The sequence below is a fragment of the Xiphias gladius genome, chromosome 9 (genome assembly GCF_016859285.1).
Source record: "Xiphias gladius isolate SHS-SW01 ecotype Sanya breed wild chromosome 9, ASM1685928v1, whole genome shotgun sequence".
Lineage (NCBI taxonomy): Eukaryota > Metazoa > Chordata > Actinopteri > Istiophoriformes > Xiphiidae > Xiphias > Xiphias gladius.
The window spans coordinates 8,069,395-8,084,135 of record NC_053408.1 but is presented as its reverse complement, the minus strand read 5'-3'; the positions used below and the strand labels follow the sequence as shown (position 1 = coordinate 8,084,135).

The window sequence follows — 14,741 nt, the reverse complement described above, 5'->3', positions numbered from 1 at the left end:
TTTGCTAAACATCAGCATATTATCAGCAGTATGTTAGCCTCACAGAGCTGCTGGTGTGGCTGTAGTCTTGTTTTAAAAGTGTTATATTATCAAACTGGTTAAATTTATTTTGATTTATTCACATAATTAATAAAGGCAACCAAATCATTCAGATTTTGTTGTTTACATGTGATCCTCTGCTTGCAAACCCGAGAATTAAGATATATTGCGTTTAACCCATTTACAGTTGCATAACCTAACTGTTGTACTTTTTTGCTTTCAAAAAAAGATAACGTCTTTCTTGACCGATTCCTGTCAAGTAACAACAGTGCAAGGTTTAAGAATATCAAAGTAATAAAAGTGCCTGAAAAACACAGAGTCCCTGTAGTTAAGTCTGAGAAGTTGAATGTAGTGGCAAAAATGAGGCCACACCTGGTACACAAATATGCTTGACTGCCAGCCAGATTCCCTGTCTGTTTTACTTGGCGTATCAGTGGCATCCCTCACCTGAATGTCAGTTGGCAGTATGTAGGGGTGCCAGATGCAAAGTGCCCCGCAGTTATGCGGTCTCATTTTACGTGACCTTTTCGTCCAGAGGTCTTTATTGCATATGCATGGCCAATAAGAAAGTGTCCAGGTCAACACGATAAATATTAATGATGAGGCACCAGCATATTTTTGAAGGGCATCCAGGGAATCATGCAATCAGTTCACCTTTTACCGGCTGCAGTCCTGGAGATCAAGTGAATGTAAAAGCTATATATTTCAGTAAGGAATGCATTATAATGGATTCTGATGGCTTCATAGACATTGTTAAATCTTGCTTCTTAACTTGTTAAGTTTTCAGAACGACACAGAGGCAGTGGCTGACAGTTAATAATTTGGTGTGCAGTTTTTAGCCATACCTACAGACAGTATCTCTTTCTTCATACACGGATGTTCTTGATGAGCTCATTGGTCCAACTACACACGCCCGAAGTTTACCTGCATGTGACAGAAAGCCATGGAAGAATGCCCAATATTGAATGGGATACTTCTGCTTCTCGCTGACAGTCTCAGAAGCAGAATATTGATCTGACCAGGCAAGCGAAGTTCGCTTCCACCCCTGCATTTGCCCTCTTCGTGACTCTAAAGAATGTGGTGTGTAAGATCGGTGAGGACGCAGAGGTTCTCATGTCTCTCTACGACCCAGTGGAGTCCAAGTTTATCAGGTAAACCCATGGGTGTATATTCATCCATTTCTTTCTATCCTTCTTTTTTTCTTTCTTTCTTTCTTTTCTTCACTCATAACTGTGATTAAAAGACAGTTTATATATTTAAACACAACTGTGATTGAGCGTTGCGATTCCTTTTACTCTTGCTGCACTGACAGTTGATTTCCAAGTATCTGTTAACAGTGGACAATTTTAAAGGTGATGTGCCCGTGCCCTGAACAGCAGTCTGAGCTGGAAACAGAGCAATGAAAACCCATCTCGTACACCCATGTTCTCCTTTATTTGGCTGTAGCTCACACAGTGGAGAGGCTTTTCAAATCAATGCTAACAACTCACAGTCAAATACTCAAGCAATAAAAGAATATTTTCCATTTTGATCCCAAATTGTACAGTTTGCTTGTAATAGATTTGAATTTGTTTCCCTCCGGAAAAAGTCATTGCTTTGATAAGTCATTGCTTTTGACTTCAAGGCAGCAGAGTCAACAATTTTTCGTAACTTTTCTTTTTTCCCTTTTCAGGACTCATGCAGTGAAGTAAAATTGAGTCATCAGATGATGAGTTTAGATTTGCCATTCACATACACAAGATTGAATTTACAGCCTTTTATGTAGCAGATGATTTGTCTAGATGCTGTTTGATGTTTGAGACTTAATTACACTTTCCGGAACTGTTAACTAAACTAACAGACACTTACACACAAACTCAAACACCGTGCAAGAACATGACCAGAACAAGCACAGCCTGCTGGCCAGGGATTTTCTATTGTTTTAGGATTGTGACAGCAAATTATCACAAGTAGAGCAGCTCGGCTGTGGAATGTTTCTTTTGCATCCAACATCGGTCATGCATTTTGTTTCCCAAGCGGATCGGTGTCTGGATTAACATCCAGGCTTCCACCGCTTTAGAAGGAAACTATGGATAAGCAACTCATCTCATTGCTTTAATTTGCTACATCATAGATGGTTCAGTGCAAATTTGAGATTTTGCTGAGACACATTATAACGATGAGTCATGCTTTTTCTGTCATCTGTCCCTCACAGTGAGAACTACCTGGTGAAATGGTCAAGTTCAGGTCTCGTGAAAGACATAGACCAGCTTCATAATCTGCGGGCGGTCTTCACAGTGAGTGTGTTTGCTTGCGTGTTTGTGTGTGTGCGTGCGTGCGTGCGTGCGTGCGTGCATGTGTGTGTGTGTGCTGCGTGCGTGCGTGCGTGCGTGCGTGCGTGCGTGCGTGCGTGCGTGCGTGCGTGCGTGCGTGCGTGCGTGCGTGCGTGCGTGCGTGCGTGCGTGCGTGCGTGCGTGCGTGCGTGCGTGCGTGCGTGCGTGCGTGCGTGCGTGCGTGCGTGCGTGCGTGCGTGCGTGCGTGCGTGCGTGCGTGCGTGCGTGCGTGCGTGCGTGCGTGCGTGCGTGCGTGCGTGCGTGCGTGCGTGCGTGCGTGCGTGCGTGCGTGCGTGCGTGCGTGCGTGCGTGCGTGCGTGCGTGCGTGCGTGCGTGCGTGCGTGCGTGCGTGCGTGCGTGCGTGCGTGCGTGCGTGCGTGCGTGCGTGCGTGCGTGCGTGCGTGCGTGCGTGCGTGCGTGCGTGCGTGCGTGCGTGCGTGCGTGCGTGCGTGCGTGCGTGCGTGCGTGCGTGCGTGCGTGCGTGCGTGCGTGCGTGCGTGCGTGCGTGCGTGCGTGCGTGCGTGCGTGCGTGCGTGCGTGCGTGCGTGCGTGCGTGCGTGCGTGCGTGCGTGCGTGCGTGCGTGCGTGCGTGCGTGCGTGCGTGCGTGCGTGCGTGCGTGCGTGCGTGCGTGCGTGCGTGCGTGCGTGCGTGCGTGCGTGCGTGCGTGCGTGCGTGCGTGCGTGCGTGCGTGCGTGCGTGCGTGCGTGCGTGCGTGCGTGCGTGCGTGCGTGCGTGCGTGCGTGCGTGCGTGCGTGCGTGCGTGCGTGCGTGCGTGCGTGCGTGCGTGCGTGCGTGCGTGCGTGCGTGCGTGCGTGCGTGCGTGCGTGCGTGCGTGCGTGCGTGCGTGCGTGCGTGCGTGCGTGCGTGCGTGCGTGCGTGCGTGCGTGCGTGCGTGCGTGCGTGCGTGCGTGCGTGCGTGCGTGCGTGCGTGCGTGCGTGCGTGCGTGCGTGCGTGCGTGCGTGCGTGCGTGCGTGCGTGCGTGCGTGCGTGCGTGCGTGCGTGCGTGCGTGCGTGCGTGCGTGCGTGCGTGCGTGCGTGCGTGCGTGCGTGCGTGCGTGCGTGCGTGCGTGCGTGCGTGCGTGCGTGCGTGCGTGCGTGCGTGCGTGCGTGCGTGCGTGCGTGCGTGCGTGCGTGCGTGCGTGCGTGCGTGCGTGCGTGCGTGCGTGCGTGCGTGCGTGCGTGCGTGCGTGCGTGCGTGCGTGCGTGCGTGCGTGCGTGCGTGCGTGCGTGCGTGCGTGCGTGCGTGCGTGCGTGCGTGCGTGCGTGCGTGCGTGCGTGCGTGCGTGCGTGCGTGCGTGCGTGCGTGCGTGCGTGCGTGCGTGCGTGCGTGCGTGCGTGCGTGCGTGCGTGCGTGCGTGCGTGCGTGCGTGCGTGCGTGCGTGCGTGCGTGCGTGCGTGCGTGCGTGCGTGCGTGCGTGCGTGCGTGCTCAATGATAACCTGCTGTTCCAGAAAGAGCTGCAAGGCATGAGTTGTAATACTGTAGTCAGAGGTTACTTTTTAAAAACAAACATTATCTCAGAACTTTGCATAACTTTGATAACCGTGTGTTTAAGCTTTCAGAACAGATCCCTTGTTTTGTGTTACAGTTCTAAGCAAGTATTGTGCCAAAGTCTTCGCATGGATGAATAAATATATTGGCTAAAATTCAGAGATATGCAGCTAAAGTAGAAAGAAGAATTAGTGTTTGATTTATCTCCTGTTGGCAAGCTGCTAGGCGTGAACAAATGAACTAATGCTAATAAACTAACTCGTAAACTAATTAGATTGGCGTTTTGCCCACCATCGTCCAACAGAAAATTATAACACTCTTTCGGTGTCTTTTTCCCAGTGCCACGTGAAGGGAAGGTAAATGACCCTGATTTATGATGGCTTATCATCATTGCTTCTGTACACAGCTTGACGGAGAGCCTGATTTTTGAGATTTGCTCTTTTTGAGACAAAGTTCTGAAGGGCTTTACATGGTTGACCTCTGTTCTGCAGAGTGAAGGTGCAATCACACACACACCAGTACTGGTCACTGCAAATATTGGCCCCATCTCTCAGTCACTTCAGTTGAAGCCTGTAGAGCTGACATATTCAAGAATCTGTTTTGGCTCAAGCTCCTCACTTTTGGTCAGCTTTGACCTGTTCATTTGCACGGTCGGCTAATAGAAAAAAGGACCGTGTTTGGAAGCCATGTCTAGCACCTTGACATCGCCCAATTTTGTATAATTTTACTGCAAACAACAGCATCACTCTTTTAAACTGTTTAGTGTATCACTCTGCTCAATATTTATACATCACCCAATAGTTTTCAGTGCAGCTTAATGGAAGGCAAATGAGACTGCGCATCAAGGGCCAGTTATGTATACCTCGGTGACCAAAGTAGGGAAATATAAAGAGAGAGCTGATATTATATCATTAAATGTGTATGTGAAGTCAGATCAGCAATTTGTTCCACAGGCGCATCCCTTCCTGTCCACTTTGTGGCAACTATGACAGTCGCAGATATCAGAGTTGACTTGATTTCAGCTGAAATGGCCATGAACCAGGCTTTTTCCACAAGAGCACCGCCTCTTCCTTAATTAGTGCTCAACAAAGAGGAGCCAACGTTAGCTAGGTCTGTTTTCCCCCCCTAATGTGGCCGTACCCTGCAGCTATATATATTTCTTTCACAGTCATGCTCCATTTTGCAGGCCTTGAGAAAGTTCTAACCTCCCCCTCTTTGTTTTTCCACAGTAATGGATGTCACTGATATCATAACAGGCAAAATGGACGATGAGGACAAGCAGCACTTTATCCCATTTCAGCCGTAAGTGCATTGTTCAGCAGCACAAAATAAATTACATGTATACATAAGGGTGCATAGAGTTTCTTTAAGCTTGGGATAATGTTGCATAAAATGGTAGGGTTGATATAGTTCTGCTCTCACACTTATATCCATTAATCTGATTATGTACAGTATGTCAGATTCACAGTGGTTGTATTTAAAAAAAAAAATAAAAAAATTTTAAAGTCTGGAATCCTTGACACCTGATTAGCAGGGGTTTTGAGTACGCAGCGCTTCCCAATTCCGTGCTGACTCAATTAAGGCAATCTCATTAACTGCTGCCATTCTTATAGGACAGCATACAGAGCCAGGGTAACCTTTTCCTTAACGTGATTTCCTGCATAATTGGAAATGCCTCAGATTCAGGCAGTTTAGCTGGCAGATCACCTCGCTTAACGGTTTTATCTGTGAACATAAATCATGGAAATTAGAGCCTTCCGGTGTGAAGAGGAGAACAGGATCTACAAGGAGGTTATTTATGTCTAAGCGTGAGTATTTGCCACTAAATTTTAACGGATGAAGTTTTGAAATAGCAGTGCCACAACCCATTATTGCATGTTTTTTCAAGACAAGCAGAGACAGGAAGTGAAAGAGCTATTTAGGGAAGGTAGTGATGTAATTTGGATAGACTCCTGGCATCCCAACAGAAATGGAAATGGCTTTCAGAAATGGATGAGATAGATCACAATCTTGCTGAAATAGTTTTTGTCCTTGTTTTTCTCAGACACTCCTTCATTATAAGTCTGAGGCAGTGTTGACCTTATCTTTGGCATGTTGTGTGGACACAAACCAACTTGCATATAGATGATGCCTTTGTTGGATTATTGCATGTTGTGCCGAAACAATCAATTACTTGACGGAAGAAAATTAATTGCCAACAGTTTAACAAATTAATTAGGCTTTTAAGTCATTTATCAAGGAAAAATGCCCAACATTCTCTGATTGCGGCCTCTCAAAAGGGAGGATTTGCTGTTTTTCTCTGTTTTATATCATGTAACTTGAATGTCTTTGAGTGTTGGGCTGTGGGTGGGACAAAACCAGCTATTTGAAGATGCCCCCTTGGGTTCTGGGAAGTTCTGACATTTACTATTCACTAAATACTCACTAAAAATAATCAAGACAGTGGATAATGAAAAATAGATAATAATTCCTATTTCAATTTAGTATTTTTTAGCGTTACATTTTTATTTCTCTTCCCACCATGTCCTGAATACCTTTTCAGAGTCCCGCTGTGTCCAACTCAGCATTTTTGTAAAAATCCAATCCAAGTACTAAAATTTTGTTGTTGCACATTTTTAGGGACAACCTGTCATGTGCCTGTTGTCCTACAATGTTTTGTCCAATGAATGTACAAATCTCTGCTCTCCCTTATTCTGCTTCCTCGGTGGACTGGTTTCGATTTGCTGGACGCAATGAAGACAGTCAGAATCACAGATACCCTTTACTGCTTCCTCCATGCTGACACCATCGCTGTCTTCTCCTCCATGCTTTTCTTCCTCTCTTTACTTAGAGTCCTATACACTGCAGATGCCGTCCCTGCCCAGCGCACACATTTCTCTCGCAGCTGCCACACATGTGGTGCTTCCCAGATCACATCTGCTGCTTTGTTATGCTCTGTACGTCACTCCTTTCAATCTGTTTGGTACTTTCTAAACCTGAAGCCCAATGGAATACAAAACATGTTATATTTTAGTTTTCTGCCACATTAAAGCACAGTGACTTGGTGTCAGGGATTAAATGTTTTCTAGGGTTTTACAACCTGGGATTTTAAGCTTCCTGCTTTGAAAACATTTCAAGACTGACTGCGGGCAGGTCAAGCTTCCCACTGCTACAGTGGCTCTATAAATGCTGACTGGGCCTCATTTCCTAAACGATGATTTCTCTGTGTGTTTCTTTCACTACCCATCCTGCCTCACTGTTAACTGCTAACAAGTGGCTTTGTGTCTGTCATGGTATTCGCATCACTCTTCGGTGTGTCTCTCTCTTCTCTCTGTCTTTCCTTCATCCCACTCCTCTCCTTACAACCATTACTTTGTGGCTCTTCCTGCCCCGCTCCTCCTCCTCTTTCTCCGCCATCTCTCCTTCTCTGTGGTGTTTGCCTGTTGTGTGCATACTGCAGGCTAGCGTTGGATGACGCCATTCGCCACAAGCAGCTGAACATCTCCCGTTTTTCACCCAGGGTGGCAGGGGAGAACGACTTCCTCCAGACAGTGATCAACAAAGTTATCACCGCCAAAGAGGTCAATCACAAGGGCCAAGGTACTGTGCAAAGTTCAGACACGAAAACCAGGGCCAAGGAGGAAACTCACCACTCCACTGTCAGACTTTTATCAATAAAATTTGTGTCTTAGTCAAGTTATAAAACGCTTATGCTAAGTCAGGACCTGATGAAACTCCAACCTGGATCAGAAAATTTTCTGTTCTAATTTTTATGAAGATTTCTAGTCAATAGGTCACCAAAAGTGAAAACCAGCACTGCTTGGTGTTGGATTTTTCTAGACATCCCTTCTAGAGGTTAAATGACATTGGAGGTGATTGACATCAAAGGAAAGAGGGGGAATCCACACACTCATAACACTGATGCAGTGTTCTTATTTTTATTCCTATCCATTTAGGCTCATATTACCTCCCGCAGAAAACTGAGGAGGGCATTATCTGCCAAAACCTTAATAGAATAAAAACAAACAAAGAAAAAAAAAAGAGATGTTTGTATCAGAGTTGTGTCTGTGCTGTTATCATTGTAGAAAAGGTCCTTTATTCATCCTTCATCTCTGAGAAATGTTTTAAGATCCTCAATTGTAATTAAGGTTAGAGGGTAACGTTAAACACAAAATTTAACCTTAATTATATCTCATTGTGCTATTGTCATTTTCTTTCATACTACATTTTAGAAAAGTTCATATAAAAAACCTTTACCCCAAACATTCAGACTGTTGAAATTGTTCATCTTGCTAATAAGAACATAATTCTTTGTCAAGTGAACACATTATAAATCACTGCTCATACTATAAATAGTTGGTCTCATCACCATGACTACAGGATCTAAGTGATCCAGCTGTTAATTAAGATGGCGAGTCTTCTGCAGAGACTAGATCCTATCAGTGATTTGAAATCTGTGGTTAGAAGAACATTAGCCATCTAAGGGATTTGTGCTTGGAGGGGGGGAACAACATGACAGCCTCCATGTCATTGTCATGCCCTATGAAGATGTACTTAGATAAATGTCAGATCTGCTCCGGCCCACACTGGGAAGAACAGCGGAGCACGGAGAGCAGCTGTTTCGGTCGTGCTTGCATATCTGAATGCTTCGCGCCAGGCTAGTGAGAGAAGTGTCACTCATAACGATATGGGGCTAGTAAAGTGGAAGTAAATAAAGCTTCAGGGTTAACAAGCACTGTTCATTTTGGTGGCGTGTGAAGGGGCACGCTACAGGATGACTGCTTAATTGGATGTCTTTTTATTTTTTATTTTTTATGTTCAGTCTTTTTTCAGAAGTATGTATCTATCCTGCTTTGTTTTTCCTGGGATAATATTTAGAGTGTGGTTACAGAGCTGAAGCTTGCACACCATACATTGTCTGCAGAAAAGAGGCTTTTCTAACCAGGAGAAAAGCAAAGCAGTTACTGGTGTTAAATTGTTGATCTGTCCCATGAAAGTTCCCTGAAGGCCCTTTGTTTAAGAATTATTCAGAGCGACAGTGTTTCCTCACAAGCATCACGCTCTCAGATTTTCCAAGACCATCTATTTAAGTCCGGGAATTACTGCACAATTTAAATATTTTACAATAAATGTCACTTATTCTCATATAAAACTAAAGAGTACCTAAAGAAGAGGTCTGGGGCATTGGGGACATTATCATGAATTTTGCAGTGGGATGGAAAAGAGGATTTTTTTTTTTTTTTTTTTCTTTTTAAATTGTACCGTTTATGGTACCAAGTATCTGTTTGTTGTTTGTTTTGGAGAAACATATTTTTTTTCCTCCCACTGTTAGCGCTCAGAAGTAGCACTTCTGTTTGAGCCAAGGTCTGTGTGATTTATTTGTTTATTTTTTTAAATTAGAGTACCAGTATGCACTGTTCATGCCAAGGAGAACATCCTCCATAAACGAAATGCTTTACGCTTCTATATCACGTAGTATGGTGCTATATATGTCAAACAGACATCAACTGTCTTAGCTCAGCAGTGATTTTGCGACAATAACATTTTGTCAATATGTCACTCCAGTAATGCACACCTTACTACACCGCACTTTCAATCAAGCACAGGGAAAATAGACACACACACTTTTTCTTTGTTATTTTGCTTTCCTAATCACATCCCCGAGGGTAGTTTCTATTTAGTGTCTTGCCCCAGAGCTGTTGCATGTCAATCTTACGACTGTCGATGGAAAGCACAAGAAGAAATCTCTTTTTTTAGTATTTTCCTGGGGCAGATACTACCTGTCTTCTCCTCACATTATCTTGCCTTGAATGCATCACCAGGCCTGTGGGTGACTCTGAAGCTGCTTCCTGGAGACATCCATCAGATAAGGAAGGACTTCCCTCACCTTGTGGATAGATCAACAGCTGTGGCTCGAAAGATGGGCTTTCCCGAGATCATCATGCCAGGTTGAGTTTGTTTTTTTTTTTTTTTTAAAGCTTCACCTCAGCTGCCAGTCTCTGAAAGTCTCCTTTTAAATTTGATTGGCTCAACCCTTCATTCATTCAGAAAGTGATTTAGAAGTAAGATCTACTATTTTACAAAATGAGAGTGAGAGAGAAAGGAATATATCATAGTTCATCACGTTTTGATTAAAACATTAGTTATTTAATTGACTGAAGTTAGCCATAAAGTCTCTGGTGCCAAGTATCCACTTATGCTACCTAAGATGTACTAAGTTATGCTCTAACATTCATATACACGTATATATTAAAAAAAGGTGAACTTTAAACTCTAAAGCCTGTGAAAAGTTCCTGACCCGCTTGTTTCTGTTTCCCAAAGGTGATGTGCGAAACGACATCTATGTGACTCTAGTTCAGGGGGACTTTGACAAGGGGAGCAAGACCACGCCCAAAAACGTTGAGGTGACCATGTCTGTTTATGATGAGGACGGCAAGAAACTGGAGGTACGACTGAGGAATGTTAACTTACTTCTTTGGTATTTTTTCCCCTGGGTCAGCTCATTCTCAGCATTCGGGGCACAAGTTCTCCAGCCCATCGGTCTCTCAGACAGTCTGTGATTTACTGGGCTTTCTTTAATCCCACACAGCTCAGCACGCTGCTTAACTGACCAGGACTCCAATAAAACAGTGTGATACACAGGCCAGACTATATGCCTTTGCCACCTGTCAGAAATGACGGAATGCAGTATTGGTGCTTTGTGGTTGATTGACTAGCTTAAAATTTGGCTCACCACTGTGCTAATCAACCTTTATCATTCTCAAGTCAGTTAAAGCCTTAAGTGTGCGGACGGTCAATATGGACAGCATAATTTGAAAGTTATAAGTGATGAAAGATGTCAGCATTTCCCTTCTGGTATAATTACCTTTGCTAATGAAGTTAGAGGGATCATTTTCTTCCCTGTCTAGTTGTTTGACGGCAAGCTGTCTCAAAATGTTGCAAATTTATCTGGGTGAAATTTGCAGCCCTTAGTGCAGAGATCAGTTAATTATATTTTGGTGGTGGTCAGCAGTTCACTATTTTAATTTCAGTCTTATCTGTTGTAGGCTTTCATAGAGAGTCTACCATCCAGGTTTGCAGCTTAACACAATTAATTGCACTGGATTTCTCTAGAAACTCAACCGAGAAAGACAAAAACACTTCAACATAAATCGTTATGGTGGCCGCCAGTTTGCAAGTTGAAGCGAGTATTTAATGGACTTTTGCTGTGCCGTCAACTTTTTAATCACCTGCCAACCCATCAGTGTCTTAAGAACTCAATCTAGAGGTCCTAGTCAGTGACCCCTTTTTCTGATGTTTAATTATTGTCTCCCCCCGCTTGACTTTACCTCTTGTTCTGCAGAGGCCATCAGTTAATGGGGCATATGAGAGGTTTATAGCAGTTGGACATGAGGAGTATGTGGGAGGAACTGAGGCAGAAGGTCTGTGTCTGTGTGTGCTCATGTGTCAGTGAATGTTCAGTTTTAATGTCTAGTTTTCTTTGAGACTTTTGAGTTTAACTCTGTTGTGACTTTTTTTGGGGGGGGGGCACAGTTTGTGCTGATCTTCTATTAACCTTCATTAGGTTAAGGTATACCTAATGTTTTGCTGCAGTGAGCATGGAAGTTACAAGGCTAGACGATGAAGGAGTCATTTGAGATGACAGATTCCTGGTCGTGGTGAGGCCTTCTGCATCCAGCGAATCAGCCGAGAACGCTATTACCCTTGGCTGCCTCAATTCTACACATTAGTCTTATGTTGAGAGGCTTTGTCGATGATTAAGCCCAGTGGGCTGAGGAAGTGCAAGGATCAGTGGTGATACTGTGAATCCAGTTCTGACGATACCGTCAATGCTTGGTTGTCTCATTGCTCACCAAGTAGTCTCATTGCGATTTATTTATTTATTTATTTTTACATACTGCAATCACTGTATAATTTGTAGAGCATTTTACGGACAAATCTTTTACTTTTCACTGGATCTCTGCAAACAAAGATGAAAAGCTGAAGTTACAAACAGATGTTCTCATTTTAATACAAATTTTACTTATTTTACAAAGCGCAATTTTATTTATATTGTTGGCCATTTATTCAGCTCAGAACCAGAACACTGTGTCTAGTAGTCCATTTTAAGCATCCACCGGTTTTATTGGAACTATATTTTATTTACTATAGTGGACATGGTGTGAACGAATTAGCTGTTGCATCTACAGTAGTGCAAACAGGTTTGACTGATTTCCTTTTATAGTTTTGGGGGCTATATAACACCTGAGTTTTGGTAAATATTCCAAAATTAATACTGGTGAGTATAAAAGTAAACAAGATGAATCTCTGTTTAATATCCAAACACAAACAGCTATAAAAAGAACTTCTGTAAACAAGATTTTCTAAGTGCTCCTGCAATAGCTTACATTAAGTACACAACAGTTTTGATATCAGTGCACTTGGTAGACTTTAGCAGATTCATTGCCTAACCCTACTCAGTCAGTGTCAATAAAACATTTTACTGCTTATCTGTATTTAAGGCTTTTAGAGCTTTGGGGATGTAATGATGGGAATCAATGACTGCGGTCGACAATGATCAAGAGACTGAACACTTCTACGAGTGTCATGGTCGTGTGTCTTGGCGTCGTCGGAGCACCCTTCAACATCTTGTCTTGCAACGTTTCATGGAAATGCTCAGTCTCATCCGTTCAGTTCTCCAGGGATCAGTGCTAATTGGTCAAATTCTCCCTCTTCCTTCCTGGATTTTAATTGGCCAAAAGGAAATTGTGTTTCTGACATGAGAGGCACCATCACTTCCTGCCTGTCACTTTAATTTCTGAAGCTTGATAAAAGAAACTTTTTCTGTAATTCACCCTAACTCTAGTTTGGAGTTACAATTACTACTAGCTTAAAACAATTTTTTTTATTTATGTAATAGAATAAACAACCCTTCATACAATATGCACTTGAAATTAGTAAAATGGAAAGTAAAGTAAATTTACTTACATTGGGGCAAGTTTTAAAAAGGTTAACTTTACAAGTTTATTTTCTCTGGCTTTCTCCCTGGACGTTTCTCCCTATGTCTCAGCCTTCTTATCCCCTCAATTCGTCTCTGCCCTTTATCTCTCCGTCTCTCTGGTGTCTTTCTGCCTCTGGATTTTGTCATCCTTGCTCTGTCTCAAAAAGGAATTTTGAGAGTCTGGACCTATTTGTGCAGTGAGAGTCTGGACAGTGATTTCTTGTCACCTCGACATAAAAGCACACCCCCACAAACCCTTATCACCTGCAGCTAGACCTCGGCCACTTTCCCCCTGTTTGTCTCTCCAAAATCTGAAACTGTCATGAATCCTGGCTACTTAGTGAAGGGGCAAAGTTGCAGGAGCTGGCACCTGCCCCCCAGATCTGCTCGGCATGGCTGGGGGAGACAGCGCCTGTTATTCTTCATAATTGCTGGTTGTCAGAAACCATTAGTGTTGGAGTATTTCAGCAGCGGTGCGCTAGCAGGCCAGGGAGACAGCTGCAGTAGTGGGAGGAAAGGTGTAGGCTGACTGAGTGCAGACTGACAGAAAACAGGGCAAGCGTGCCATCCGCTGTCACTCCATCCTCATGCCAAATCCGTCAGTGGGGGTGAATAGTATTTTACATACACACCCTGACTCGTTGTAGAAACTCAGGGGACCCACTGCTCAGACCAATTTACATGGCTGGATCCATCAGCACCAGCTGGTCCTTCTCCTTGTGCCTGGCTTCCCTCCACTTCTGCCCACATGGGAGCCACTGCCCCTCCCTCTTAAATAATTAATTTCTAATTTATTTCTTATTTCCACAATGCTGCCATGAGATTGGCAGCCAACAGGCAGGCACTCATGCATAAAGTGCATCCAGACTTCTAAAGGCCAGTCTGCTGGAATAAGACTTTCTGCCCCAGGGACTACATTTTATGAAATAAGTGCTAGTCAATTTTCCACATACTGAATGGGTGCTAATGTTTTGACAGTTTCATAATAGCTCAACCATCATGATTTTGCCTCTTACAGCTAAGCCGGCATTACCAGATACTCAGCTGTTTTAACTGATAAATTGTTTCATGTATTTTCATTTTCTTATCTAGAATGTGATCTTCCCTGGAGCTGGAGATGAGGGGATCAATGAGTACAAGTCTGTCATCTATTACCAAGTAAAGCAGCCACGCTGGTTTGAAACAATAAAGGTTTGTCTCTCGTTACTTATACCTCCTTATTATTTCTTCTTCGTTACTCTTCGTACAAACTCTTCGTGTATCATTTTAGTCATTATTTTCCACCTTGACTGCAATATCACCCTTTGATACGATTCTTAAATCCATTATTCATCACAGAACAGGTTTCCATCACTGGAACTTTGTAGCATGTAGATTGGGGTGTCTGCTGAATAATAACCAATGAAGCTTTGATGCTCAGAAAGACAGCGATGAACATTAAACCACACAGCAGATTAAAAGGTCAATGGGGTGGCAGCAGAAATGCATAGAAATGTGAAGTCATTGATCCATGACACTTAAAGGACCATATCAGTAGGCTTGCATGTGTCAGCCCAGTTACCACAAACCACATATACTTTACATCACACTTAACCATTTTGCAAACCATGCAGTCATGTATTAGATATTTTATGTGTTTTGTGTACCATCCAAGGCAGCCATTGTTTTCAATTAATTTCTGTACAATATGAAACTTGAGGTTCATTCTCCTCCCGTCCTGTCCCTAAAGGGCAGCTTTTTGAATCTGTGTGCATGGATATGGATGTCTCACTGTCCCTTTCTATCCCTTATCTCAGGTTGCTATTCCTATTGAAGATGTGAACCGAAGCCACTTGCGGTTCACCTTTCGCCACCGTTCGTCGCAGGACTGTGAGTACAAATGTCAGCATGTGAAACAGTCAGTTTTACCAATGACCAGCTGCACAATTGGCTGCTAATC

General features: G+C 43.8%; 1 protein-coding gene across 4 annotated transcripts in view; it reads left to right on the top strand.

Annotated features, from left to right (window-relative positions):
- The window catches only part of dock1 (dedicator of cytokinesis 1), a 179,096-nt gene that overhangs the window by 25,226 nt on the left and 139,129 nt on the right, over window positions 1–14,741 (top strand). For 2 of the 4 annotated variants that reach the window (XM_040134777.1, XM_040134776.1), the window contains exons 1-6: window positions 5,054–5,145; window positions 7,343–7,422; window positions 9,645–9,770; window positions 10,144–10,268; window positions 13,895–13,993; window positions 14,599–14,671. In XM_040134777.1, the coding sequence (XP_039990711.1) occupies window positions 5,075–5,145; window positions 7,343–7,422; window positions 9,645–9,770; window positions 10,144–10,268; window positions 13,895–13,993; window positions 14,599–14,671 (574 nt within the window). In that variant the 5' untranslated portion in view covers window positions 5,054–5,074. Of the gene's footprint in view, window positions 1–5,053; window positions 5,146–7,282; window positions 7,423–9,644; window positions 9,771–10,143; window positions 10,269–13,894; window positions 13,994–14,598; window positions 14,672–14,741 lie in introns of those variants that run through there. The other 2 variants (XM_040134778.1, XM_040134775.1) reach the window with 2 other exon arrangements.